At 46.4% G+C, this 27966-nt stretch overlaps 1 protein-coding gene across 1 annotated transcript; it reads right to left on the minus strand.

Moving 5' to 3' along the window:
- Nucleotides 1-2604: 2604 nt before the first annotated feature.
- On the minus strand, nucleotides 2605-27186 carry MTHFR (methylenetetrahydrofolate reductase). Its single transcript, XM_081017519.1, has 6 exons — nucleotides 26956-27186; nucleotides 12433-12699; nucleotides 9234-9472; nucleotides 6206-6316; nucleotides 5036-5229; nucleotides 2605-3004 (listed from the first exon to the last, which is right to left on the minus strand). Exons 2-6 carry the CDS (start codon nucleotides 12687-12689, stop codon nucleotides 2750-2752), a joined length of 1056 nt encoding a protein of 351 aa, XP_080873645.1. The 5' UTR covers nucleotides 12690-12699; nucleotides 26956-27186; the 3' UTR covers nucleotides 2605-2749.
- Nucleotides 27187-27966: the final 780 nt, after the last annotated feature.

The raw sequence follows: 27966 nt of genomic DNA on the forward strand, positions 1-27966 counted from the left end.
AGTGGTTGGACTGGCATTTGGTAGGCCAAGTTTCAAATCCCCACTTGAACCCTGAAGTTCACACGGGGACCTTGGGCTGGTCACTGTCTCTCAGCCTAGCCTACCTCGCAAGATTGTTGTAAGGATTAAATGTGTGTGGGGGGGGAAATCGTGTGCAAAAAGTGAGATATATACACAAGTGAATAAATGAGGTTTACTTTTACAGCATGTAAGTAAGATAGAATTAATTGCACCCTGATGTATGACTGTTGTTTTTTTTAAATCATTTTTGTTGATTTTCCAATAAAAACAGCCAATCAACATATATGCATCATAATCTGATTAAAAACAATAAACTACAATAAAAAAACGACCAAATTGTAATTATTAATTTTTCCAGGCTCCCCATAGTCTGGACCTCTGAAGCATATCTTCAAATCTTCATTCCTTCTCATTCTTTTCATGTTTTCCGCCTTCTGATCTTAACACTTTAAAGTTCTCCGTCTCTGGTGATGTATGACTGTTTTGAGCACGCCTCATAACTGGGAGAAGCTAAGCTCAGGCGAGAACAGTGGCAGGCACAGAGACAGAAGAATTAACCTCCCATCCATGGAGATTGCCTGTTCTGTCTTTGTGTTGGGAGAGACTGAACGCTCCAGAGAATTACACATTCCTAGCACAGGCTGACTGGAGGAGGCCAGTGGAGTCTGCTGGTCAAAGCAATCTCTCGCTGAGACAACTTGTATGCCTGGCCCCACTTGCAGGAGAGCTGTCCGTGGTCCTTAACCCAAACCTTAGACTGCTCTCCAAGGTGCTGTTGCCTGTCCAACCAGGAATTTCTGGCCTACCCTTGCTTGGGCCACCAAGCAACTGGTGGTAGAGAATCACCCTCTCTGCTCCTCTTCTGCCAGTCTGCTGGCTAGAAGGCCAATTTTTAAAAAAGATATTTCTAGCCTTCACATCCATAAAGGCTGCAGAGGATGGAATTTCCCTTACCCGGCAGCCAGCATGGAAACAATTCCCACAAGCTAGTAAAGAATATGGCAAGATGGATTCCTTTGGGTTCAACAAGAGAAAAGAAGATAAACAGATTCTACCAAGGATGGGCAATGTTTAAAGAATTCTGGCAGGTCAGACAGAGGGGGGGGGGTTAGATATAATCCTTTTGAAATTCTGTTGAGAGTGTATGAATATTGTTCTTAAAGATCATAAATATATAAATAAAAAGGGTCCACCCACTAAATAGCTCAGTTGGGTAGATAGTGGTGCTGATAATGTCAAGGTTGCAAGTTTGATCCCCAAATGGGACAGCTGAATATTCCTGCATTGCAGGGGTTTGGATGCGGCCCAATCGCCTTCTAAATCTGGCCCGTGGACAGTCTGCGAATCAGCGTGTTTTTACATGAGTAGAATGTGTGCTTTTATTTGAAACGCATCTCTGGGTTATTTGTGGGGCATAGGAATTCGTTCATTTCCCCCCCAGAAAATATAGTCTGGCCCACCACATGGTCTGAGGGATGGTGGACAGGCCACAGCTGAAAAAGTTTGCTGACCCCTGGACTAGATTATGCTCAGGGTCTCTTCGAACTGTACAGTTCTCTGATTCCACTCGATACCTTTCCTTATTACTTTGCTGGCTTCCTTCCTCGCCCCCCTTTTCTCCCTCCCTCTCCTTTACTTTTTTATTTCCCATTTGCATATACTCTGTTTCAGATTGTGACAGCAATTTTTCGTTAAACCTCTGTCATAACTCGATGCATCTTTGCAAAACTGTGCAATTATTGACCGGAATCTTGTTTGTTTCCATTCCTGCACTTGCATTGTTTAAAGGTAAAGGGACCCCTGAGCATTAGGTCCAGTCGTGGCCGACTCTGGGGTTGCGGCACTCATCTCGCTTCATTGGCCGAGGGAGCCGGCGTACAGCTTCCGGGTCATGTGGCCAGCAAGACTAAGCCACTTCTGGCGAACCAGAGCAGTGCACGGAAACGGCGTTTACCTTCCCGCCGGAGCGGTACCTATTTATCTACTTGCACTTCATACTTTCGAACTGCTAGGTTGGCAGGAGCAGGGACCGAGCAACGGGAGCTCACCCCGTTGCGGGGATTCGAACCACCGACCTTCTGATCAGCAAGTCCTAGGCTCTGTGGTTTAACCCACAGTGTCAACACAATTAAATAAGTTGGTTCTACTTCTTTTAAAAAAAGATGTTGCGAGCTACCGTATTTTTAGCTCTATAAGACGCACCTTTTCCCTCCTAAAAAGTAAGGGGAAATGTGTGTGCGTCTTATGGAGCGAATGCAGGCTGTGTAGCTATCCCAGAAGCCAGAACAGCCAGAGGGATCACTGTGCAGGGCTCCCTCTCGCTGTTCTAGCTTCTGGCTTAGTCACGGTCTGTCCTTTCCCCCACCTCCTGGAAAAGCCCGCAAGAGCCGCACTCCCTTTAAAGAGCCGTGTGGAGCGTGTGTGCGGCTCTTGGGGGCTTTTCCCCGAGGAGAGAGAGGGGCAACCCTCCTTGGGGAAAAGCCTGCAAGCGCTGCACACTTGCTCCACGCGACTCGTGAAAGGGAGCACTGAGCAGAGCCTGGGATGCGTACAGGCTCTGCTCAGTGCTCCCTTTAAAGAATATTTTCTTCCTTGCATTCCCCCTCTAAAAACTAGGTGTGTCTTATGGTCAGGTGCATCTTATGGAGCGAAAAATACGGTAGTTAACTTTTGTAACCTGCTTTACGAAGATTGGCTCTCTTAGTAATAGGAGAAAAAATGGAGGTGCTCACCTAGGGTCCTCCTTCCAGAGACCCAGGTGCTTGAGGACTTCCATGGTGGCCACTTCCCGGTTCAGGGTGTAGAAGTGCAGGCCGTGGACCAGGCCACTGTCCAGCAGCTCCCGGCACATGGTGACGGCCAGCTCAATGCCGTAGTTCCGGATTGCCGCGTCGTTGTCCTTGATGGGCTCTATGACGTCCTTGATCTCCTGCGGCACCTCCAGCTTCGAAAGCTTCACAAGCTGGCGCAAGGAATGATAGCCCTACAGCAGAGAAGGCGGGGGGGGGGGGGAGAGAAATTATGGGTTGGATCGAATGGTAGCCCTGTTCTCAGTTGGGGCTGGACAATGCCTGGTATTTATTTATTTATTTATTTATTCATCCATCCATCCATCCACTCTTTTCAAATTTATACATTTCACAAATTTTATACATTTCACTGATTTTACAATCATTTTGACAGTTCAGAACTTGATTTCCTTCCCCCCTCTTTCTGTGGCTCCTTAAATTTATTTTTAACATCTTCTGCATATCCAAATCAACTAAATTTGCTCATTTAGACATCTTCTTTAAATATATACTCCTATAAAACTGCAGGTTATTACAATAACTCTGCCAGTCTGTTTATAATTTATCTGTAAATATTCAATAAACCATTTCCATTCTTTTATTTTTAAAAATGTTATCTTGATTTCCTATTCTGCCAGTAAGTTTCGCCATTTCTGCATATTCCATAAGGTTTTGTATCCATTCTTCCTTTGCTGGGACTTCTGCTTCTGACATGTCGTTTTCAACATTGCAATATATCCCCATCTGAACATCGCAATATACTGATATATCACAATGTCTGAAATAAAAATGGAACTATGTAGAGGCATTGGCCAGCTTCATGGTTTTTCTTGCGTTGCCATTTTTTGCATAGCACATCCCCACACCCCATGATTTGCAATATATGCCTGGTCAAAAATGATGAAACTGGTATCATGCTTTGAAACCGGTTTTGGACAACGTATTGGCTAGCCCTAACACGCATCATGATTCGCGATATATTGCCAGGTCAAAAGCTATGAAATCGATATCACAATATGGACTTCTTACTGGCTTTGGATGATGTGTTGATACAGTGGTACCTCGGGTTAAGAACTTAATTCGTTCCAGAGGTCCGTTCTTAGCCAGAAACGGTTCTTAACCTGAGGCGTGCTTTCGCTAATGGGGCCTCCTGCTGCTGCTGGCACGCGATTTCCGTTCTTATCCTGGGGCAAAGTTCTTAACCTGGAGCAACCACTTCCCGGTTAGCGGAGTTTGTAACTCAAAGCATCTGTAACCCAAGGTACCACTGTATATCGCCCAGCCCTACTCAGATCATCATGATCATCAATTTATTAATCACCCTCTATACAATTGTTTCAAGTCTCAAGGCAGTGGAAAAAAAGCAAAAAGTTAAAAGCACAAAAAACTGCAACACATAGAATCGTGCCTTGATACTTGTATGTTTTGGCTCCCGAATGCCAAAAACACGGAAGTGTTCTGGTTTTCGAACGTTTTTCGGAAGCCAAATGTCCGCCGCGGCTTCTACTTGAAGCCGCGCCTTGGTTTTCGAATAGTTTCGGAAGTCGAACGGACTCTTGGAACGGATTAAGTTTGAGAACCAAGGTTCCACTGTATATATACCGTATTTTTCGCTCTATAGGGTGCACCTTGTTTTAGAGGGGGAGAACAAGAAAAAAAATATCTCCCCTCTCTGCGTAGTGCCCCTTCAGCGAAGCGGGAGGAGAAACGGAGCCCCTTCCATTCCTCCTCCCGCTTCGCTGAAGGGGCGCTGCGCAGCTCTCCCTCTCCCACATTGCCTTTGCCTTCAGTGAAGGCAACCCGAAGCCTCCGGAGCGCAGCAGGAGTTCCCACTGTGCTCCGGAGGCTTCGGGTTCCTTTCGCTGAAGCCAGGAGAGTTCGCTGAAACCAGGAGAGGCGAAAGGAAACGCTTCAGCGAAAGGAGCAGCCTTCCCACTGCTCCCCGAGCTTGTGGGGCTGGCGGTGGGGGGAAGCCCGGGTTCCCCCCCCCAGCCCCAGGGACCACACATTCGCTCCATAAGATGCACAGATATTTCCCCTTAGATTTTAAGAGGAACAAAGTGCGTCTTATGGAGCGAAAAATACAGTATATATTTTAAAAAACAAATATAAGAGCCCTGCTGAATCAGGCCAACGGCCCATCTAGTCCAGAATCCTGTTGTCAGAGGGGCCAACCAGATGCCCTGATGGGAGAACCCCATAAGCAGAACCCAAACACAACTCACCTGTATGGGGAATATCCCGGGCACGACAGGGCAGGTGATACCAATAGCCTGGCAGTCCTTCAAGAACTTGAGGAAGGTCTCCGACCTAAAGAACAGCTGCGTTATGACGAAGTCGGCTCCTGCGGACACTTTCTCCTTCAGGTGCCTCAAGTCTTCCTCGTAACTCTCTGCTTCTGGGTGTCCCTTGGGGTAACCTTCAGGGCCAACGAGAAAGACAGGGGAATTCAGGGGTAGAGGTTGGGGTTTTTTTGTTTTCCAAAGGTTACATATTATTCGAATGCTACCCAGCTGTGCAGGCAGTGAGAGATTTTACTTTCTTGGGCTCCATGATCACGGCAGATGGTGACAGCAGCCACGAAATTAAAAGACACCTGCTTCTTCGGAGAAAAGCAATGACAAACCTAGACAGCATCTTAAAAAGCAGAGACATCAACTTGCCAGCAAAGGTCCGGTTAGTTAAAACTATGGTTTTCCCAGTAGTGATGTATGGAAGTGAGAGCTAGACCATAAAGAAGGCTGATGGCTAAATAATTGATGCTTTTGAATTATGGTGCTGGAGGAGACTCTTGAGAGTCCCGTGGACTGCAAGAAGATCAAACCTATCCATTCTTAAGGAAACCAGCCCTGAGTGCTCACTAGAAGGACAGATCCTGAAGCTGAGGCTCCAATACTTTGGCCACCTCATGAGAAGAGAAGACTCCCTGGAAAAGACCCTGATGTTGGGAAAGATGGAGGGCACAAGGAGAAGGGGATGACAGAGGACGAGATGGTTGGACAGTGTTCTCGAAGCTACCAGCATGAGGTTGACCAAACTGCGGGAGGCAGTGGAAGACAGGACTGCCTGGCGTTCTTTGGTCCATGGGGTCACGAAGAGTCGGACACGACTAAACAACAACACCCAGCTGTGCAAAGGTGTGGCTCGTGCATGAAAGGCAAATACTGTTGCTCTTGTGTTCGAATCCTGCTTGGCTGTTTCCCCACAGCGATCTGAGAACAGGACTAGCTGGGCCTTTGGACTGATCCGGCAGGTTTTTCTTATGTACCCAGACCAGAGTTAAAGTTGGTTCACAGAGCGGATCTCTATCCAGCTCAGATTCTCACATTCCTTTAGTAATCCTTGCAGAACTGGCATGTGTGCACAGACACCGCCAGTCTCTCTCTCTCTCTTACCTGCCACACAGATGTCAAAGTAATCCTCAAACTCAGAGCGGATGTGCTTCACCAAGTCAACAGCGTAGTTGAAACCCTCGACCTCCTCTTGCCACTCTTCCCCAATGGGGTCTGTGGGGAGAGACAGGAAGTGCCCGGTCAACACTTTTGTAAATACACACACTCCCCACAGTACCAGCTTTTACTTCATTTTACCTTTCTCTCTCTCTCTCTCTCTCTCTCTCTCTCTTTCTTTCTTTCTCTCCCTCTCCCTCTCTCTCCTGGACAAGACTCACAGCCAGATTAAACCCTTTAGAAGCCCTAAGCACTTTTAAGGTTTGGGGGGGGGTTTCCATATATACACACACACACACACACACACACGCATACACACAGTGGTACCTCGGGTTACATACGCTTCAGGTTACAGACTCCGCTAACCCAGAAATAGTACCTCGGGTTAAGAACTTTGCTTCAGGATGAGAACAGAAATCGTGCTCCGGCGGCGCAGCAGCAGCAGGAGGCCCCATTAGCTAAAGTGGTGCTTCAGGTTAAGAACAGTTTCAGGTTAAGAACGGACCTCCGGAACGAATTAAGTACTTAACCTGAGGTACCATTGTACATACTTATACACACACACCCCGTATTGGCCCAGATATAAGCTGCACCTGAATATAAGCTGAACCTTTAAAATTAAAGGGGGGGGGGAGAGAATACCCAAATATAAGCCGTTCCCTTAAAATTCCGCAGGCACTCACACTTGTTCCGTTTGACCATATGTCTGCTTCAGCAGTGATATCGTAAAAGCCAATTTTGGCAAGGTTGCGAATTTAAACCACACTTTAACGTTCCACGGTCCGAATTTACAAAAAAAATAATAAAAAAAAAATAGAGAGAGAGAGGCTTATATTCAGGCCAATTCAGTATATCTAATTCAAAATTGGATTGTAGGGAAAGACCTGCCCAAAAAGTTGAAAAACATCTTCATATATGCGACAACAGCCGCGAGAGTTCTGGTAGCACAAGGATGGAAGACTGAAGAAACCCCAACTAAAGAATCATGGCAAGAAAAATTGATGGACTATGCAGAACTGGCAAAACTGACATATAAGCTACGGGACAAGGATAACTGTGACTTTAAGGATGAATGGGAACCCTTTACAAAGTATTTGAAGACACAACAAAGTGAACTGGACTCCTTGGCAGGTTTTGAATAAACATTCACAAACTTTTTATTGATAATAATCAGCTAAATAGTTTGAGGATCTATACAACTTTGTAACATGCAGAAAACAGCGGTCTCAGAGAAACCAAAGACTGGAACTGAGGGAAGTTGGGTGGGGGTGGGTTTGGGAGGGGGGAGGAAAAATGGTGGGGGGAACAAGGATGATATGTTTTTGGATAATATGTCTTGTTATAATTTTGAATATTAAAAAAAAAAAATTTCAAAATACAAACCATAAACCATAAAACAAAATTTTGTTTTTCGAAATGAAAGGAAACCTACTGTAAGATGGAAAATTATGTTCATTTTTGTATACTTCCACTTTATTTATAGATGAAAAGAATTTTCTCCTGCTTTTGCAAAGTCTTTGATCAGATCCTCAAAATTAATCTTACGTAACACACCTGCTTCTGTACTTAGTAGAGATAAGGTGTCCAGCCTGCCTCATTACATAGTTGCTCAGGTGGGATTTTTAATATACTTCAACTGAGAAAATGAACGCTCAGCTCATTTTCTGTGTATGTGAGAGAGAGTCTTTTTTTGTGGAACCTGGTTCAGCTGCACCATATGGTCCATGGTAAATCTGACAACGAAAATTTTCTGTAATGCCCCCTGTCCCTTGATGCTCTAAGCATGTACAGTGGTACCTCAGGTTACATACGCTTCAGGTTACAGACTCTGCTAACCCAGAAATAGTACCTCGGGTTAAGAACTTTGCTTCAGGATGAGAACAGAAATCGTGCTCTGGCGGCACGGCGGCAGCGGGAGGCCCCATTAGCTGAAATGGTGCTTCAGGTTAAGAACAGTTTCAGGTTAAGAATGGACCTCCAGAACGAATTAAGTACTTAACCTGAGGTACCACTGTACTTATTTTCCTTAATGGTTAAACAAGCACTGGACAAGACATCCAGTGAACATGGATGTGTATTAAAAATTAGGCCTCCTCCTTCCATATGGGATCAGGGGTCAGCAAACTTTTTCAGAAGGGGGCCGGTCCACTGTCCCTCAGACCATGTGGGGGGCAGGACTATATTTGGGGGGGGGGAATGAATGAATTCCTATGCCCCACCAATACCCCAGAGATGCATTTTAAATAAAAGGACACATTCTACTCATGTAAAAACACGCTGATTCCTGGACCATCGGCGGGCTGGATTGAGAAGGCGATTGGGCCGCAGCCAGCCCCCGGGCCTTAGTTTGCCTACTCCTGATATGGATCAACAAAGAAGGAACTTCTGCCTACTGCTTTTCTGGTCCCTTTGACAGACAGCAGAGGCTCAGTGGATTGAAAACTTCCATTCCAGATGGAAATCAATGTCTGCTCCTGACGGGCCTGACTTTAGTCCTGTTATCACTACCTCTTCCTTCAGCCAAAACAAATAAAGCAAATTAGGCTCCCAGAGCAGTATAAGCAGATCCAACAATAAGGCTGCTCCCAGATTTACAATATAAAGAGAGACGCAACACGAAGAGGAACTGGGAGGAGGGGGACAAATTCGTTCTCCGTTAAAATAATTATTACAATCTGAACCAAAGATGAAAGATGGGGATGGAGGAGGGCGGAAAATCAAATCGAGCACTTGTTCTTTGTTATGTCTAAAACAGACGTGACACAAAAGGAAGATGGATGAGGAGGGAAGAGGAAAAATAGAAAATGCGGGCATTCCTCCTCACTTGCGGAATGACCAGCAGAAAAGAGGTTGAAGAGAGCCAACGGAGAGACCCCACAACCCCATCCCTCTCTCTGGAGGGAACAGCAGCTGCTCCATTATCTAGCTACCATCTTTCCTCGATTTACTACAAGCAGGCTGTGAGGCAACTCACCTCCACGCAGTGCCATGATGTTCTTGAGACCTAGCCGCTTGGCCTTCTGCAAGTGTGCCGTGATCATCTCCTTGGTCTGGTTGCAGCAGGTCATGTGGAGGACGGTGTCCAGGCCACAGAAGTTGAGCGCTGTGCTTGCCATCATCATGGAGGAGGTTTCCTTGTCGGAGCCTGGGTCGCCAGCCGGGTGCCAGGTCACATCGATGAAGAGCGGGCCGCCCGCACCCATGCGGTCAAGCCTGCAGATTGCCACCGAACAGAAACAAATAAAAAAGTTTGTGGTGGACGTGCAAGATAAGAAAAGCATTCTGGGGAATGATTTACAATGAGTCGAAAAAAAATGTTTAAAGGTTGGGGGAAAGCCAGAGGCTTTTCTACTAGGTATCAGTAGTAGCTAGTAGCAGTACCTATTTACAATATTTTTCACTCCATAAGACGCACCTGACAATAGGACACACCTAGTTTTTAGAGGAGGAAAACAAGAAAAAAATATATTCTGAACGAAACAGTGGATGTATGATTTTTGTGGTTCATGCTGTGGCCACAGTCATGATATGTGATTTGACGGTGAGTTTGGGGTAGCTCAATGCAAAAATCCTGAGAATCCATGTGGATCCGTGCTTTGTAACCACGTTTTTGTGCAATTGGGGCCCCACGAAACAGTGGATGCATGTGTTTTTTTGGTGCAGGCTGTGCTGAGATAAGATGGCGCCCGGCACACTTCCCCTGTGCCGATGGACGCCTGTGCCGATAGAAAAAACTTGAGCTCTCTTTGCAGCTCTTAGCAGAGATCTGCAGCGGCAGAAAATGTTGCCTTGTGTGTGGATAATAAATCAGACTGAACGCAGGCTTCTTGCTAATCTCTAACAGCCTTTAATGAGAAGGAAAACATCATAAATCAGTCCCGGCGAGAGAGCAGGCATTCTTTTGTCTCTCAGCCAAAAGCGAAAGGAAACTCACACACAAAGAAAGATTCCCATATGTGAACATAACCACGCCTCAGAATGTGAGACGTCACACAGAACTGTTTAACCCTGTAAGTTCTGATTCTCCTCACAGGCTGTAGCCATGGACATGCTATGTGATCTGATGGTGAATTTGGGGTGACCCAATGCAAAAATCCTGAGGATACATGGGCTTTTACTTCCCAGGCAGCCTCCTTTATCGCTAGCCTCCCTTATCTCTCCCTCCCCCATTGCTTGCAGAGTAGTGGCTTTGTTTCAACACCCGCTTCCCTCTTTCTAAAAAAATAAAATAAAGCATGATCTGCTTTTCGCCCCTGGGCAATTCAGCTCCAGGGACCACGCATTCACTCCATAAGACACACAGACATTTCCCCTTACTTTTTAAGAGGAAAAAAGTGCGTCTTATGGAGCGAAAAATACGTAGTGAAAAATACGGTATCTACTTGCACTGGCGTGTTTTCAAACTGCTAGTTTGGCAGGAGCTGGGACAGAGCAATGGGAGCTCACCCCGTCGCGGGGATTCAAACCACCAACCTTCCGATCGGCAAGCCCAAGAGGCTCAGCATCACCCGCGCAATAACCTCATCCAGCCCACAATTTACCAGCTTCTCTACAATAATATCAAAGGGGGGGGGGGGCTTTGTCAAAAGCCTTACTGAAATCAAGATACACTACAGCACACAGCATCCCCCTGATCTACCAAGCTTGCAACTCTTTCCAAAAAAAGAAAAAATATCTACTCACACTGGAACCGGTATGCTTTCGAACTGCTAAGTTGGGAGGAGCTGGGACAGAGCAATGGGAGCTCGCTCCATCACAGGGATTTGAACCGCCGACCTTCCAATTGGCAAGCCCAAGAGGCTCAGTGGTTTAGACCACAGCGCCACCCTACCAGCTGCTGGAGACCACATGTGGTGAGCTGAGTTGCTGCTGAGCTCAGGTCCTGTTTCTGGGCTTCCCATTGAGATGAGGATGCTGCACTAGATGGGTCAACAGGTCTGATTCTTAAGCTCTCACGAGGCCACCATACATTCTTGTGGCAGTGAGTTCCATAGTTGTTGTTTTTTTGGGTTTTTTTTAAAGACCTAAGCTTTTTATTATTATTATTAAAGATTTTCTTGTTTTACAGAAGTATGTGTAATGTCTCTCGTGGGGGTGGGGTGGGGTGGCGATGTTTCTGTTTTGCTTAATGTATGTAGGGTTTGGTGTCAGTGTTGCTCGTGCTGTTCATTTGTGTTTCTTTGGTGGTGAGAGAGGTTGGGGTTGACCTAGGGTGTGGTTGTTTGTTTGTGATTGGCTGTGGTGATCTTTGTTTTCGTGTGTAAGTGGGGTGAGTGGGTGTTTTGGATCAGGTTAGCCATATTGATTTGTATGCTGTTGGTGGATTATTGTCATTGTCTTGTTGGGCTGTGTATGTGATAAAGGGGAGCCATACCGGGGTGAAGGCGTCTTCTTCTGTTTGTCCCCATGTCAGTTTATGGGTTCATTTTTCTAGTAGGGCTGTTTCCCATACTATTTGGTACCATTGGTCCATGCTTACTCCTGACAGGTCTCTCCAGTGTCTGGTTATGGTGTTTCTAGCGAGTTCCATAGTATAACCCCGCACTCCCACAATCCCACCATATGCAGAATTCATCTCCCACCAGATGCAGAATTCATCATGCGAAAGGCTGGGCTGGATGAATCCCTAGCCGGAATTAAGATTGGCAGAAGAAATATCAACAACCTCAGATATGCAGATGACACAACCTTGATGGCAGAAAGTGAGGAAGAATTAAAGAACCTTTTATTGAGGGTGAAAGAGGAGAGCGCAAAATATGGTCTGAAGCTCAACATGGACTGCAAGAAGATCAAACCTATCCATTCTTAAGGAAATCAGCCCTGAGTGCTCACTGGAAGGACAGATCCTGAAGCTGAGGCTCCAGTACTTTGGCCACCTCATGAGAAGAGAAGACTCCCTGGAAAAGACCCTGATGTTGGGAAAGATGGAGGGCACAAGGAGAAGGGGACGACAGAGGACGAGATGGTTGGATAGTGTTCTCAAAGCTACCAGCATGAGTTTGACCAAACTGCGGGAGGCAGTGGAAGACAGGAGGGCCTGGCGTGCTCTGGTCCAGGGGGTCACGAAGAGTCGGACATGACTAAATGACTAAACAACCCACCATCCCTCTCCCATTGGTGGCTTCTACACAACGCTCGGATTTCAACAGCCTGCCCCGGAGCACCCCCCTCACCTGGAAATCAGGTTGACGGCCCCGTTGGACGTCCTCGGAGGAAAGAACTCCAGGGAGAACCACTTGTCCCCGGACTCCTGCCGCCTCCGCATCTTCTCCCACAGGCGGTCGTGCCGCTCGGTGTCCAGGACAGGGGTGGAGCATCGCGAACTTTCCTTGGAGCTGTCGCTGCCACTGCTGCCATCAGACCTCACGACGGCCGCCCCGTTGCCAAGGACGGCCACCCCATTGCCGGCACCAAAGGACTCGTTCACCATGGCGAGAGACCTGGGAAGCAGGAAGTGGGGAGAAAGGTTAAGCAAACAGGAGGCCACTTGTGCTAGCCTGAGGTGCCCCCACTGGAAGCTGCTTATCAACAACTTCAGCTTTCTGATTGGAAGGTTGGTGGTTCGAATCCCCGCAACAGGGTGAGCTCCAGCTGCTCTGTCCCTGCTCCTGCCAACCTAGCAGTTCAAAAGCACACCAATGCAAGTAGATAAATAGGTACCACTGCGGCAGGAAGGTAAATTTCTGTTTGCTCTGGTTTCAGTCACAGTGTCCCGTTGCGCCAGAAGCAGTTTAGTCATGCTGGCCACATTATCTGGAAAGCTGTCTGTGGACAAAGCCACTTCCAACCTCGGGAGGAGATGGTGTTGCGGGCTTCATGCCCCCCAACACATGCACGGAGGCTGGCTTCCAGCCCCTGCGCGATCAGGGGAATCCTCGGGCCGCGTCATCGGCTGGCTCAGGGTGTGTGGCTTGCCTCATTTAAGGCAAGCGCAGCCCCGGGATCTCCCTCTTTGGTTCCGCTCAGCTGTTGAGGTTTTCCCACCCACCCACCCTTCTGACCTTGCTATGGACCTCGGTTGGTCGCCTTTAAGGGGCCTGGTAGGAATTTTTTCCACTTGGCAAATTGGCACCGGCCATTTGGTTTTTCGCCTACCTCATAGCAAATTGTCACAACTCCTTTGGTTTTGGCAGTTAGGCATTGGTAGGGGTATTGTTATGTAGATGTGTTGGGGGGGAGAAGCACCATCACCTCCCCCAAATATTGAAGGGTAGTCCGGTAAAGGATTCCGGTGGCGTGGCCTCGTCCGAAGCCTATGGAGGCCAGGGCCTAAAGCGCGCCCCCGAGCGGTGACCCTGGGGGAGTGCCTAGTTGATGTGCATCAGCAGGGCTCCCCCTGCTGGTGTTAACCCTTCCGGGTCTTCAAGCAAACAGGCTGAAGCCAGATAGTCAGATAGGACCAATGGCTAAGCCAATACCGCTCTTTACCTGTAACCAATAAAGTTGTGGCCAATTTTAGCCCATTAACCTAAAATAATGGTGTCATGTGTCTTTATTCCTACTGGTGGGAGGCGGGAACTCGCCATGCAAACGCCGGCACCTTCGGCCTGAAAAGCAAGATGAATGCTGCAACCCCATAGTCACCTTTGACTGGACTTAACTGTCCAGGGGTCCTTTACCTTTTCACCCGTTTTTATCAACAACTCCCATCAGCTCCAGCCAGCACGGCCAATGGTAAGGGACAACAGGAGCAGTCAGCTCAGCAGTCATTCCATCAGGCAAAGGAAGAGAGTTGAAACTAGAGGGTTGCTCTATTAATATGGCTAAAAAGACCAGCAATTTTATGCTCCTCTCCCTCAGATTTTTTATTCACTGCAACCATTGACATTCTGGCTGAGGCAAGTAACCAGTGCTTTTCTTCTAGCCTAGGCAAAAAGGTGCCGGTACTGCGTACCCTTGAATATCCCACCCAGAAAAAGCACTGACTGTAACGAAGAATGAGAGCCTGGACCTGCTTTCACCTCCTCTTCCCTCCCACTCCCCTTTCCTTTTGTGTCATGTCTCATAGGCCACACCCACACCCATATATTTAAAAGCATGTTGCTTCCTTCAAAGGATTCTGGGAACTGTAGTTCACCCCTCACAGTTCTAAGCACCCTTAAATAAAGTGCAGTTCCCATGATCCTTTGGAGGAGGGAAATGGGATTTAAATCATGTCTGGTTTGGATGTGACCTTAGATTGTGAGGGAGGGGATTGTGTTCTCAGCGACATTTGTAAGCCTTTTTTGACTGACGAGTGACATGAAAATGCCTGGTAATTGCTCAGCTGAGAGGAGAATTCACATCCGAGAGCTACACAAACACATGCCTAATTAACAGGTTTAATTGCAATTAACTATCTCACACACATCCCGGAAAGAAAGAAAAACAGGGCACATATTTACAGCAGATAAGATGCAAGGTTGATAAGGTGCAATTGTTATTAAATGAGTAATTCCATATGCAATCCTTTCCTCAGGGAAAGTTGTTCAGCTGTTAGCTAGACAAACGTTATGAGCTGCGCAGATCCGTTGACATTAACGGACATGGCCAAGTTCAGTGGGTCTACTCTGAGTCAGACATAGTTGCTGACAACCTTACTTCTAATAAAAACATACATTGCAGAGCCACTTTGCCTCGTTTTCCCCACAGGCATCAGCCAAGCAGTCCTCAAGACCAGGACCCTCATAGCAAGGTGCCCTAGGCTGACTCAGCCCATCAGTCCCAGGACTGTCAACACTGGCTGGCAGCAGCTCTCCAAGGCTTCAGGCACGAAACATTTCCAGCCCTACCAGGAGATGCCACTGAGGATCTGAACCCGGGACACAAAGCAAGATTTCCTCCACCACCGAACTAAGACTCTTCCCTTTCCATGGCCGCCACAAATCACACACTAAACATTCAGGGGTTCTGCAAGGGAAGAAGGGTTAAGAAATCGCTTGCCTTTTCCAGGTGAGACTTTTCCAGGCTCCCACTCTGAGCAAAGGGAGTTGGAACAGGAGGTCATTTACAATAAAGGATATTTCCAAGGGGGAGATTGGGGCTGGGCAAGCAGGGGGGTGGGGAGAAGGGACAACAGCACAAACCTGCAAGACCCATCGCAACACTTGCCTGGCGGAGTGATCCTTCCATGCAATTGTCCACTGCAGCTTGGAGTGTTTCTCCAGCTGGACAGGCTTTTTGCTCCGCTCCAGGTTATTTCCTGCGGCTGTCCACGTGCACACACAGTGAGATACACAGGCTCACTGACCTTGCTTGGATCAAGTGCACAGCCACTCTTCAAAATGGACTCCCGCCAACAAAAACAGCAGCCTCTGAGCCTCCACTCTACAGCTATGCAAACAGAGACGCCGCTTGGGCTCTCAGTAACTGCGCATACAAAGCCAACTAAGGTGTGCATTCAAAGGCGCCCTCCTGCTCCAACCAGAGCCCAGCCCAGACCTGCGGATGCCAGACCTGGCTTGCCAATCGCAGGCCTCCCTCCCATCAGAGGGGCAGGGTTCTCTGCCCGCTGCTCCAATGGGCAGTGGAGATCCAGCCCTCTAGAGACACCCTTCTGTTTGTCAAGCATAAACGCTGCCTTTGATTGTCTGGTCTGAATGCTCTGTTGTTTGTGCAAGGGCCGTTGTGCACTGTGCTCTCTTTTGCAAAACGTTTTCCGTTCCGAGAGCAGAGCCATATATTCCCTGCTGACCCCCTCAAAAGGAATCAAAATTAGGGGCCCTCCTCCTTTTTACAGTAAAGACACCACCACCGAAAAGGTACTTTTGTTATGCGTAAGAACCGCACAGTGTCTCCCTTCTTTTCATACTTAAGAGAAGAGGAAAGTTATCCTGCCAGCCTGACAAACCCGTCCGTGGAGAACCTATACGGACTGTTTGAAGACCATGCAAAACGACATTTGCCTGGCACCTGCTTCATATAATATAGGCAGGTGGTCAGAAAACTATTTTATTTTCTCAGGTTTTAATCAACACATTGTGGCTCTGGAACTGAAATTGCTAAGCCATGTATCACTTTGTGCTGTATTCTTGGTTTTATTGAATTTGTATGTAGCCATTTTATGGCATTTTTAATAAAAAAGGAAGGGGGGGAGGGGAAGGAGGAAGGAAGGAAGGAAACAATCACACAGCCACAAAACCGGCAAGGAACTTTGTGGCACCCAAAAGGCTAACTTGGGGTGGGGAACCTCAGGCTCCCAGAGAACAAATGTGGCCCCTGCACCTCTCTGCCTGGCCCTCAAATTCTTTGCAGACCACACCCATCACTGGCCTTGCTTCTCCACACACCTTTTTTTTCTTGACCGGGCTGGAATGTTTTCTTTGAACCCCAATACAGTTGTACCTCTAGTTATGAACTTAATTCGTTCCGGAGGATCGTTCTTAACCTGAAACTGTTCTTGAGGTTGAATCCTGACAAGACAGAAGTACTGTTTTGGGGGGACAGGGGGCGGGCGGGTGTGGGGGACTTCCTGGTCCTGAATGGGGTAACTGTGCCCCTGAAGGACCAGATGTGCAGCCTGGGAGTCATTTTGGACTCACAGCTGTCCATGGAGGCAGTCAGTTCTGTGTCCAGGCAGCTGTCTACCAGCTCCATTGGTACGCAGGCTGAGACCCTACCTGTCCGCAGACTGTCTTGCCAGTTATCTCCCGCTTGGACTACTGCAATGCGCTGTATGTGGGGCTACCTTTGAAGGTGACCCGGAAACTACAACTAATCCAGAATGCAGCAGCTAGACTGGTGACTGGGAGTGGCCGCCGGGACCACATAACACCGGTCCTGAGAGATCTGCATTGGCTCCCAGTACGTTTCTGAGCACAATTCAAAGTGTTGGTGCTGACCCTAAACAGCCTCGGTCCTGTATACCTGAAGGAGCGTCCGAAGGCCTTCTGGCAGTTCCCTCATTGCAAGAAGTGAGGTTACAGGGAACCAGGCAGAGGGCCTTCTTGGTAGTGGCGCCCGCCCTGTGGAACGCCCTCCCTTCAGATGTGAAGGAAATAAGTAGCTATCTTATCTTTAAAAGACATCTGAAGGCAGCCCTGTTTTTAATATTTAATGCTGTATAGTTTTTAACACTTGATTGGAAGTCACCCAGAGTGGCTGGGGAAACTCAGCCAGATGGGCGGGGTATGTATAAATAAATAAATACTATTCTTAACTAGAGGTGTGCTTTTGCTAATGGGGCCTCTTGCCGCCGCTGCGCCACCGGCGCACAATTTCCATTCTCATCCTAGGGCAAAGTTCGCAACCCGAGGTAACTCTTCCAGGTTAGTGGCGTTTGTAACCTGAGGCGTTTGTAACTCAAGGTACCACTGTAATGCATTTTACTTGTCTGGTTGAAAGGGGTGGCGGCGTGTGAGCATGCAAAAATCGGCCTACTCTAGTCCAGCATCCTGTTCTCACAGCGGCCACCCAGATGCCCCAATAGGAAGCTCACAAGCAGGACTTGAGTTCGAGAGCCCTCTCCCCTCCTAAAGTTTCCAGCAACTGGGATGCAGACGACTTACCGCCTCCAGCTGTGGAGGCTGAGCAAAGCGATTGTTGCTAGCAGCAAAGATAACATTTATATTGGCTCCCCCACCCACGTGGCCCTCAGAAGGTTGCCCTGATGGGAATAACGGCCCCCTTGGGCTAACACATCCCTGGGCTGGCTTATTTGTTATGGCATAAGCAGGGCCTTGCAGAGGCCCAGGCCAGGTAGATAATGTCCCCCCCCCCTTTTTTTTTACCCTGGGGATAACTGAAGTCTTATAAATAAGTAAGCCTATACATAATTTTTACAAAAGTTATGCTGACAAATGATTTTATTTCAAAGCTTGAACTGTATCTGCATATAAAGACAAAATGGAAAATATAGATATACAATAGTGCTTTTTGAAAATACATAGGGAAAAGAATTATTTTAAGTACCGGTATTTACATTTAAAAATGCTTTCCTAGCTTTCTTTTCTGCGAATTCTTGAATTACGCAGGGAAAATCAAGCAACTTCGCCTTATCGTGGTTTATGTTTATCATTGCTAGGTGTTCTCGAGCCATTGTTGATTGAAAGAAAGACTTAATTCGTTTTAATATATGGAAACTCATTGCACCCAGCGCCCTTTCTGCGCTCCTCTGCCCACCGCCGCCACCGCCTTTGCGCCTCTGCCCCAGTGCATCCCCTGCGGTTGTGAATATGCTGACCGAAGTCCCCTTTGGAATCGGAGGCCCGGGCCAAGTGGCCCATATGCCCCCCCCCCTGCCTGGGCCTGGGCATAAGCCTTCCAAAGGAGTTTACACAGGGTGCCACTGGCCCGGCTGTGGCTGATGGGAGTTGTAGCCCAATGCAGCAGATTAGCCTTCTCCAATCTCGAAAAAAACAAGAGCAGCAAAGATTCAAGGTCTTTCCAGCAATGCCCTGGGCTGGCTGAGCTAACTGGTTCTTACTGCCAAGTACCTCCTCAACCCTCACACCTTCTTCCAAGCAACAAAAGCCATCTAAGGTGAGCGGGGGGGGGGGGGATGTTTGCAAATTCTAACAAGTTGGTTCTGCAGAGGATTTAGCACAGGATGAAAATTTCCGTGTTGCTGGATGCTAGGGATTCTTTTTCCCACTCGCCCCACATCTTAGGAACACAGCCAGCTGCTGCCCCCAAGTCAGAATGCTGGCATTCATTTTAGAAGCAGGTAGGTCTTGGAAGGCCTGGAACATTTCCAAATCAATAAAGGTAAAGGGACCCCTGAGCATTAGGTGCAGTCGTGGCCAACTCTGGGTTTGCGGCGCTCATCTCGCTTTATTGGCCGAGGGAGCCGGTGTACAGCTTCCGGGTCATGTGGCCAGCATGACTAAGCCGCTTCTGGCGAACCAGAGCAGCGCACGGAAACGCCGTTTACCTTCCCGCCGGAGTGGTACCTATTTATCTACTTGCACTTTGACGTGCTTTCGAACTGCTAGGTTGGCAGGAGCAGGGACTGAGCAACGGGAGCTCACCCCGTCGCGGGGATTTGAACCGCCGACCTTCTGATCGGCAAGTCCTGGGCTCTGTGGTTTAACCCACAGCACCAACAGTGTCCCCTACCAAATCAATACCCAACAGTAAAAGCAGTTGAGGTGACCCACAGCACATTTTACACTGGGTTTTCACTTGTCCTACCCAGGGATGTAGTCAGTGCCAGGGCTGGAGTCCTAAGAAGAGCCTGATGGCTCTGGAGAATGATTGCCCTCTAAGGGCAGTATCCTGTTCTCACAGTGGCTAACCAAAATGCTGCAGCGGGAAGGATGTAGTACGACTTATGCAACGCATTGGCAACTAATATACACACAATAATTACCAAAATACCATAATTACACATTCTTTATCAGTCTTCTGAGAAAAATACAAAACCTTGTGCAAAGCCACAGAAACTTGCGAACTGCCCAGTCTAAGATGATCTTACAATGTCTGATTTCAATAGATTTTTCAAATGCTTAACTCAGTCTTTTGTTTTATCTTTTTAGGTAAGTTAATAAAGATATTATTATTATTATTATTATTATTATTATTATTATTATTATTATTTATACCCCACCCATCTGGCTGGGTCTCCCCAGCCACCCTGGGCGGCTTCCAACAAAGTATTAAAATACAGTGGTCTGTTAAACATTAAAAGCTTCCCTAAACAGGGCTGCCTTCAGATGTCTTCTAAAAGTCTGGTAGCTGTTCTTCTCTTTGACATCTGGTGGGAGGGCATTCCACAGGGCGTGTGCCACTACTGAGAAGGCCCTCTGCCTGGTTCCCTGTAACCTGACTTCTCAAAGTGATACCAACAAAAGGTAAGTTTGGTGTTATTCACAATACTGAGAGATGCTAGTGGAGTTGTAGACAGATGTTAATGAAGTTGCAGACAGGGTGCCTACATTTTGCACCTGTTTCGCCCTGGCAGTCCAAGTAATCAAGAGGCCGCTGTCCCCCCCCCCCCCGATGGGGCCCTTTTACTGGGGCTTGAGGGTAGCACACTCCCAAGGTAGTTTTCCGGGCTTCTTCAGTGGTCTAATCTCAAAGCCTTGATACGTATATTGATATTCAATTTCATAGAGAATACTATTTCTTGGCTTAAGCTTAAGAGACTGATTTGCTTAGCAGCGGGAATGATAGTAAGCAGCTTCTGAGTCCAAACTGCACAAACGTCTTTGTCACAGACACACATTCACTGCTTTAGTCATCTTTATCACCCAAGCTTCACCTCTGCTGTGTGGAAGTGAGAGAGAGACAGACAGAGAAACTCACTTGCTCCCGTCACCTCAACTAACCTCTAGCAGCCTGACTGCATTCCTGCTGGAGTTATCACTGTGGGTATGGATCAAAGTTAGGGTTGTTGGTTTTTTTTGATACGGATCAAAGTTTGCTAAGGAGGGAGCCTGATCCTGGCTCCTTGACTGGGACTCTCTCCAGCTGGCAGCCACTCTGGAGAAAAAAATAGTACTGGTGCCAAGAAAAGCCAAGAGCAATTACAACTGGAGCAGAAATCAGCTCTGAAAGGGTTATATGAGCAGCACCTCGGCTGAGGAGACACCCAGATCCTGTTTCTCATTCCCAAAATGCGGATCTAATTTCAGGTGGTGGCATCATGACCGAAACTGCTTCTAAATGCATGGACTGCAATTGTAACAGAAGCAGCAAACAGGGCGAGGGGTCAGCTTTAATTCATTAGCATTGCTGAGCTGGATAGACCAAACTTCCATTTAGCAGGGCTTCAAAAAATGCTGCTGGAAAGCTGGCGAGAAGGATGTGGAAAGTGGACTATGCAGAATTAGATAAATTAACAGGAAGGATTCGAAATCTGCAGGATCAGAGATTCTTAGAAGACTGGAGTAAATACTTGAACTATTTGAAAAGCAATTGTAATAAACGGATTATGCTAGTAGGACTGCAAGAAGCTCTGTAAGGAGGACTATTTGAAATATTGCAAGAAAGACTATGATGAGAATGATTAGTTAAGGATAATTATAAGTAATAGAGAAATTAAGAAATGCAGAACAAGTAATAAAGAACGGGAAATCTTCAGAAGTCGTTGACGGAAGTGTAAAATATTGTATAAGATAAGAAGTTATGTTAAATGATTGTTGGAAATGATATGTTAAAAAACCCCCAATAAAAATGTATAATAAAAGAGAGAGAAGGATGTGAAAAGAGAAGCCAATTGCCACTGCCCTCGTTCCCAACATTCAGACTTGGAGGGTATGCAAAACTTACCACACTTCCCTCCCTAGCAAAGCGGCAAATTGAACACCAAAGTTACTACAGTGGTACCTCAAAAGTCGGATGGAATCCATTCCATTCAACTCCCAAAGTCCATTCAACTCCCAAAAGGTTTGGAAACCAAGGCACGGCTTTTGATTGGCTGCAGGAAGCTCCTGCAGCCAATCGGAAGCCACGGAAGACATTCAGGTTCCAAAGAACGTTTGCAAACCGGAACACTCACTTCTGAGGTTGCGGCATTCAGGAGCCAAAACGTTCGACTCGCAAGGCGGTCAGGATCCAAGGTACGACTAGTCTTTGAAATGGGCCTTAAAAACACTCTCTTCTTAAGGTTTCTTAATGGTGCTTTAAGAGTTTGAGCCATCTCAGTGCTAGGTCATAACAACTCTCCGGACCCTTAAACTACAGCTCCCAGAATTCTTTGGGGGAAGTCATGCCTGTTTAAACTACTATCATATTGTTTTAAATGCATGGTGGACCAAGTTTCTGCATTTACTAATGTTTTTACTGGTGTTGAAGTTTGGGGATGGCTAACATGCAATTCTCCAGGTGGAGTCCAGCTACTTCATCAAGCCCCAGCTTGCAAGACCAATGGCCAAGTAACTTTCAGATTTGTTGGCTGAGTTGCAGAACAAGCTTCTTCAGAAACAAGTCAGGTATGTAGCGATGGTTATCAAAGTTGCATTTGTTAACCTATTCTTCTGCTTCGAGCTTTAAATTTTTTAAAATCAGGGGAGGGGGAATTATACATTGTATCTTAAGCTCTCTTTACGTCTGCAAGCTGTTTTGAGGTTTTCAACTACAGCCAGGAAGATGGGACTATAAATATATATAAATAAAAGTACTGTGGGGTCTTTCTTAGGTGCTGATTTCGTGCCAAGTTTCCTCAAAATAGGAAACACCAAGGACTATAATTATAATTCTCATATAGCTCCAGTATTTACCGTATTTTTCGCTCTATACAACACACCCAACCATAGGACGCACCTTGTTTTAGAGGGGGAGAACAAGAAAAAAATATTCTCCCCCTCTCAGCTCAGTGCCCCTTCAGCGAAACGTCAGGAGAAACGGAGCCCCTTCCATTTCTCCTCCCGCTTCGCTGAAGGGGCGCTGAGCAGCTCTCCCTCTCTGCTGAAGCCAGGAGAGTCTTGCTCTCCTGGCTTCAGTGAAAGGAACCCGAAGCCTTCGGAGCACAGTGCGAGTTCCCGCTGTGCTCCAAAGGCTTCAGGCGGCTATCCCTGGAGCCTGGAGAGCGAGAGGGGTCGGTGCGCTCCCTCTGCGCTTCGGAGGCTTCGCGTTGCTATCGCTAAAACCAAGGAGCCTGCATTCGCTCCATAGGATGCACATACATTTCCCCTTAATTTTTGGAGGGGAAAAGGTGCGTCCTATAGAGCGAAAAATACGGTATTTCAGGGGAATTTCCGGCTGTAATCTCATGAAGGGTAAAGCCTACATCCATTGGCTGGTGGTCAGGATACACAAACTTTCTCCCTGCATCCCACAGGAACAAAATCAGGGTATGAGATGTCCTTCCCATTTCAGCTACCATAAGATGATGTGCTCCTCCAATTATAGAATGAAGGGGCTCCTCTTTCACACTGAAATGTTGGGGGAGCTTTTCCACTGTAGGAAGCACTGAGAGCATTTACGGTTCTCTAGACTCAAGTTGCCCATCAACCCCAAGCCAGCATGGCTAATGGTCAGGCATGATGGCAGCTGCAGTAAAAAAAACCAACATCTGGAAATCTGGAGAGCCATAGATTCTGCAGCCAAGTGACCAACATTTATCTTATGCACCATTGCTGAAAAGGTCTCATCCCACTCCCAAATAAAAAGAAGAGTTTTGGAGAGGGTGGCAGCTCTCCCTTTAATTGCATTAGGAAATGTCATAGTAAAAAGCCTGCTTCCATCTGTTTATTGTCACCTGGTTAACTTTTATAATTATATCCTGTCTTTATCAGGACTGCTGTCAGTGTTTAATGCCTTAATGCTGCAGTTTTAAGAGTTGTTAATTGTTGTGTTTTTATATGAAGTTAGCCATTCTGTTTCCATTCCATATTTTTAAGAGCTTAGTGCCTGGGTTTTATTTTTTCCTCTCCCCTCCCTGTCCCTTTTCCCTTGCATGTTGTGTTGTTGTTTTTTTAAGACTGTAAAGCCTCAGAACAGGAACTGTCTTATTTTAACTGACTGTATGCAAGGCACCCTGGGAGCCCTTTTGGCTGAAAAGCGGGGTACAGATGCTCTCAATAATAGCAGTAAGTTGTTAGGCACTCTGGGCTCAACATGAGGTGCAAAATATAAGAAATGAATAATAATAATAATAATAATAATAATGGGATATTGCATTTAATTGTTGCAAGCCACTATGAGCAATGCAAACAAAGTCAGGGCATACATCTCTTGAATAAATAAGATAGTTTCTCTTTCATGCATCACAGCAGGAGTCATTTGCCAGACTGAAAAACTGGAGTGTAAAATCACCTCCTTCCCTGCAGAGTTTTCATAATGGTGCTTTGCATCATTCTGACAGAATATGGCCCCCTACCCTCAAACTAGGAGGATCCAAGAGTCATATTTGTGTTCGGCTCCTTCCCCTCAACCCCAAAGATGCTTCCACCTCTCAGCCCAGCCATATACGGGAATATATAAAAAATTATGAAGAAAATAATGAGGCAGAACAAGGGTTGTTGGAGACTCTCTCTCTGTTTAAAAGTCATAAGCATTTTCAAGATAACAGGTTGTAACCAATCAAGTTTTACTCAGAACAGAACCCTTGAAATTTACACCCAGAAGTTAGTCGTGTCCGTCAGTTTCAGTGGGCTTACTCTGAGTAGGTCTAATAAAGGATACAGCCCTCAATTTATACGTATGAGAGTTGCTCCTGCACAGCCCACAAGGTAAACTGAAACTGAGCTGCATATGTTGGATCAAAGTATATGTATAAAATAATAAACCAAAGAGGCAACAATTATGAGGGAAGATACTTAAAACTAGTGGGGTAGGGCCGAAGGGGCAAAATGTTTATTTAAAGTTGGCAAATTATAAAGGGAGGGGGGATGAAGAAATATGGTAGAGGAGAATTAAGAGGGGAATATGGAGGTATTTCCTGAGGAGAAACAAATACTGTATAAACAGGGTTGGGTTTTTTTTTGCTGGGCAGCCATGTAACATTTCCTAATAATTTGTGGGGTTTTTTAAAAAGCCTTTTCAAAGAATCATAGGCACCCTGAGGGTTATCCAGTCCAACCCCTTGCAATGCAGGAATCTCAATGAAAGCATCCATGTCTGATGGTCATTTAACCTCTGCTTAAAAACCTCCAACAAAGTAGAGTCCACAACCCCCTGAGAGAGACCGTTCCAATGTCGAACAGCTCTTGGTCAGAAAGTTCTTCCTGATGTTTAGTCAGAATCTCCTTCCTTGTCACTTGAAGCCACTGGTTCGAGTCCTACCCTCCGGAGCAGGAGAAAACAAGCTCCATCTTCCCTGTGACAGCTATGAAAAAGCCCTTTTGAAGGTGGCTATCGCTGTGGGTTAAACCACAGAACCTAGGACTTGCCGATCAGAAGGTTGGCGGTTCGAATCCCCGAGACGGGGTGTGCTCCCATTGCTTGGTCCCTGCTCCTGCCCACCTAGCAGTTCGAAAGCACGTCAAGGTGCAAGTAGATAATTAGGTACCACTCCGGCGGGAAGGTAAACGGCGTTTCTGTGCGCTGCTCTGGTTCGCCAGAAGTGGCTTAGTCATGCTGGCCATATGACTAGGAAGCTGTAAGCCGGCTCCCTCGGCCAATAAACGAGATGAGCGCCGCAACCCCAGAGTCGGCCACAACTGGACCTCATGTTCAGGGGTCCCTTTCCTTTACCTATCATATCTCCCTCTCACTCACCTTTCTTTTATTTTCTTTTTTTTTGCAGGCTAAATATACCCAACTCCCTCAACTGTTTCTCAAAAGTCTTGGTTTCCAGACCTTTAATCATCTTGGTCATTGTCCTCTACACATGTTCCAGCTTATCAATATCCTTCCTTAAATTGTGGCAAGCCAGGCGTCCCTTATCTTAGGGCAGCCAGTTCTTCCTGCCTAAGTGCAAAACCTTACAGTTGTCCCTATTGAAATTCGTTTTGTTGGTTTTGGCCCTTTTCTCCAATCTGTTAATACCAAGTCCTGATTCTGTCTTCTGCGGCATTAGCTACCCCTCCCAGTTTGGTGCAATCTCCAAACTGGAAGAGCATCCCCTCAATTCCTTCATCCAACTGGTTTATGAATACGTTGAATGAAAACTGGCCCAGGACAGAATTCTGTGGCATCCGACTTTGTCACTTTTTTTCCAGGATGAAAAGGAACCATTCATGAGTACTCTTTGGGTTTGGTCTGCCAACCAGCTACAAAGCCACCTGACAGCAACCTCATCCAGCCCACAATTTACCAACTTCTCTACAATAATATCGAAGGAGGGTGGGTGGGTGGACTCTGTCAAAAGCCTTACTGAAATCAAGATACACTACACACACAGCATCCCCCTGATCTACCAAGCTTGCAACTCTTTCCAAAAAAAGAAAAAATATCTACTCACACTGGTGCTTTCGAACTGCTAAGTTGGGAGGAGCTGGGACAGAGCAATGGGAGCTCGCTCCATCACAGGGATTTGAACCGCCGACCTTCCAATTGGCAAGCCCAAGAGGCTCAGTGGTTTAGACCACAGCGCCACCCTACCAGCAGCTGGAGACCACATGTGGTGAGCTGAGTTGCTGCTGAGCTCAGGTCCTGTTTCAAAAAAACTCTTTCAAAAAAACGGAGAAGAAATGAGATTTGTCTGGCATGACTTGTTTTGATAAGCCCACGCTGGTTCTCAGTCATCACAGCATCCTTTTATAAACGCTCACCATTTAGTTTAGCTGTACCTGGGTTTATAAAAAGTTATGTGGAGATACAACAGGCATGGCCAAACTTGGCCCTCCAGCTGTTTTGGGACTACAATTCCCATCATCCCTGACCACTGGTCCTGTTAGCTAGGGATGATGGGAGTTGTAGTCCCAAAACAGCTGGCGGGCCAAGTTTGGCCATCAGGTCCGCTTATTTTTGGCTTGCAGAAAAAGCTACGACGGATTTACAAGAGGAAGAAAGTCTGTCTTCCCTCCTTACTTTGCAATATTTTAATTAGTACATACAATGTAATAAAATAATAATATAATTATTGCATTATAATTATTATATCTTATATTGTGATGCTTATGTGGTGCTATTTAAATATTTTAATATTTAATATTTTAATATTTTTAAATATATTAAATATTATAAGAGTGGGGGGAGAGGAAACGAGGGTTTAGGCTCCTCGCTCCCCCGTTTTTTACTTCCCCAAATGGTCTCTTCCATTAATTAAAAACCGCTATGAGAAATGGGGACTCCGGGTCGAGAGCCGCCCCCCCCCCGGTCTTCCTGAAAGTTGGATCTTTCCACGCGCTCGCGCATCCCCCGCGCTCGCTCGTTCCCTTTCCTTCACTCACCTTTTCTCCGGCGTCTCTCCCTGTGGGGTGGGGGCGAGGGGAGGGTTGTCTGGGTCTCGATCCGAGGCGGGGGGCGAGGAGGAAAAAGTTGCTCTCGCGCCCACGCGTGCACGCGGACAGGCACGCTTTCGGTCCTCCCTCCTCCTCCTTGAAAATTTATGAAGCCACGCCCTCCTTTAAATGCTACTTTGTGCCCGATTCCAAGATGGCGGCCAATAAAGGGCTGCTCCGCCCCGTCCGGCTTCACGCCTCAACAAAGGTGGAAGCCGTTATCTCGTTGCCTGGATACCGTCCCAAACGCCTCGCTTTTCTCTCAGCTGCCCAATTTCCTCACAATCACATAAACAAACAATAATAATCAATGGCAGGAACATTTCCTTTTATTAATTTTTTTTTAATGATATTTATTAAAGTTTCAAAAAAAGGTTACATTGAGAAGAAAAATAACAATAAAGAAAAGAAAAATACAAAATACAAAAAAAATAAAATAAAAACAATTCCATCTTTTCATCACTTATCTTTCTTTTACTTGTTTCCCGGACCTCCTCATGCCTCCCTTTTTTGTCTACAATTCAATTTGTTAATCCAACAATTCCTTTCCCTCCTTTTTAATCCTAATCTTTAATCTTGATATATTATAACATTAAATTTTTACATATTAAAAACCAATTTTTCCATATTCTTTTGTACCTATACCGCTAGAAACCACTTAACTTCAATCCAACATCATTCTAACATTCATTAATTTTACAGTATTTCTGCAAATAGTCTTTAAATTTCTTCCAATCTTCTTCCACCGACTCTTCCCCCTGGTCTCGGATTCTGCCAGTCATTTCTGCCATATTTTATTAAATTTATTATTATAATACAAAAGTAACTCCAAGCCACACGTAGATTAAAAGCAACAAAACCAGAAAAAGGTCTAACGTTCAGAGCGGTTGCTGAACAGCTTGGTAGGTTTCTGGATGAAACATCGGCTCTGGATCCGTTCCAGTCTGGCTTCCGCGCTGC

Source organism: Podarcis pityusensis (assembly GCF_964106645.2).
Source record: "Podarcis pityusensis genome assembly, chromosome: 8".
Taxonomy (NCBI): Eukaryota; Metazoa; Chordata; class Lepidosauria; order Squamata; family Lacertidae; genus Podarcis; species Podarcis pityusensis.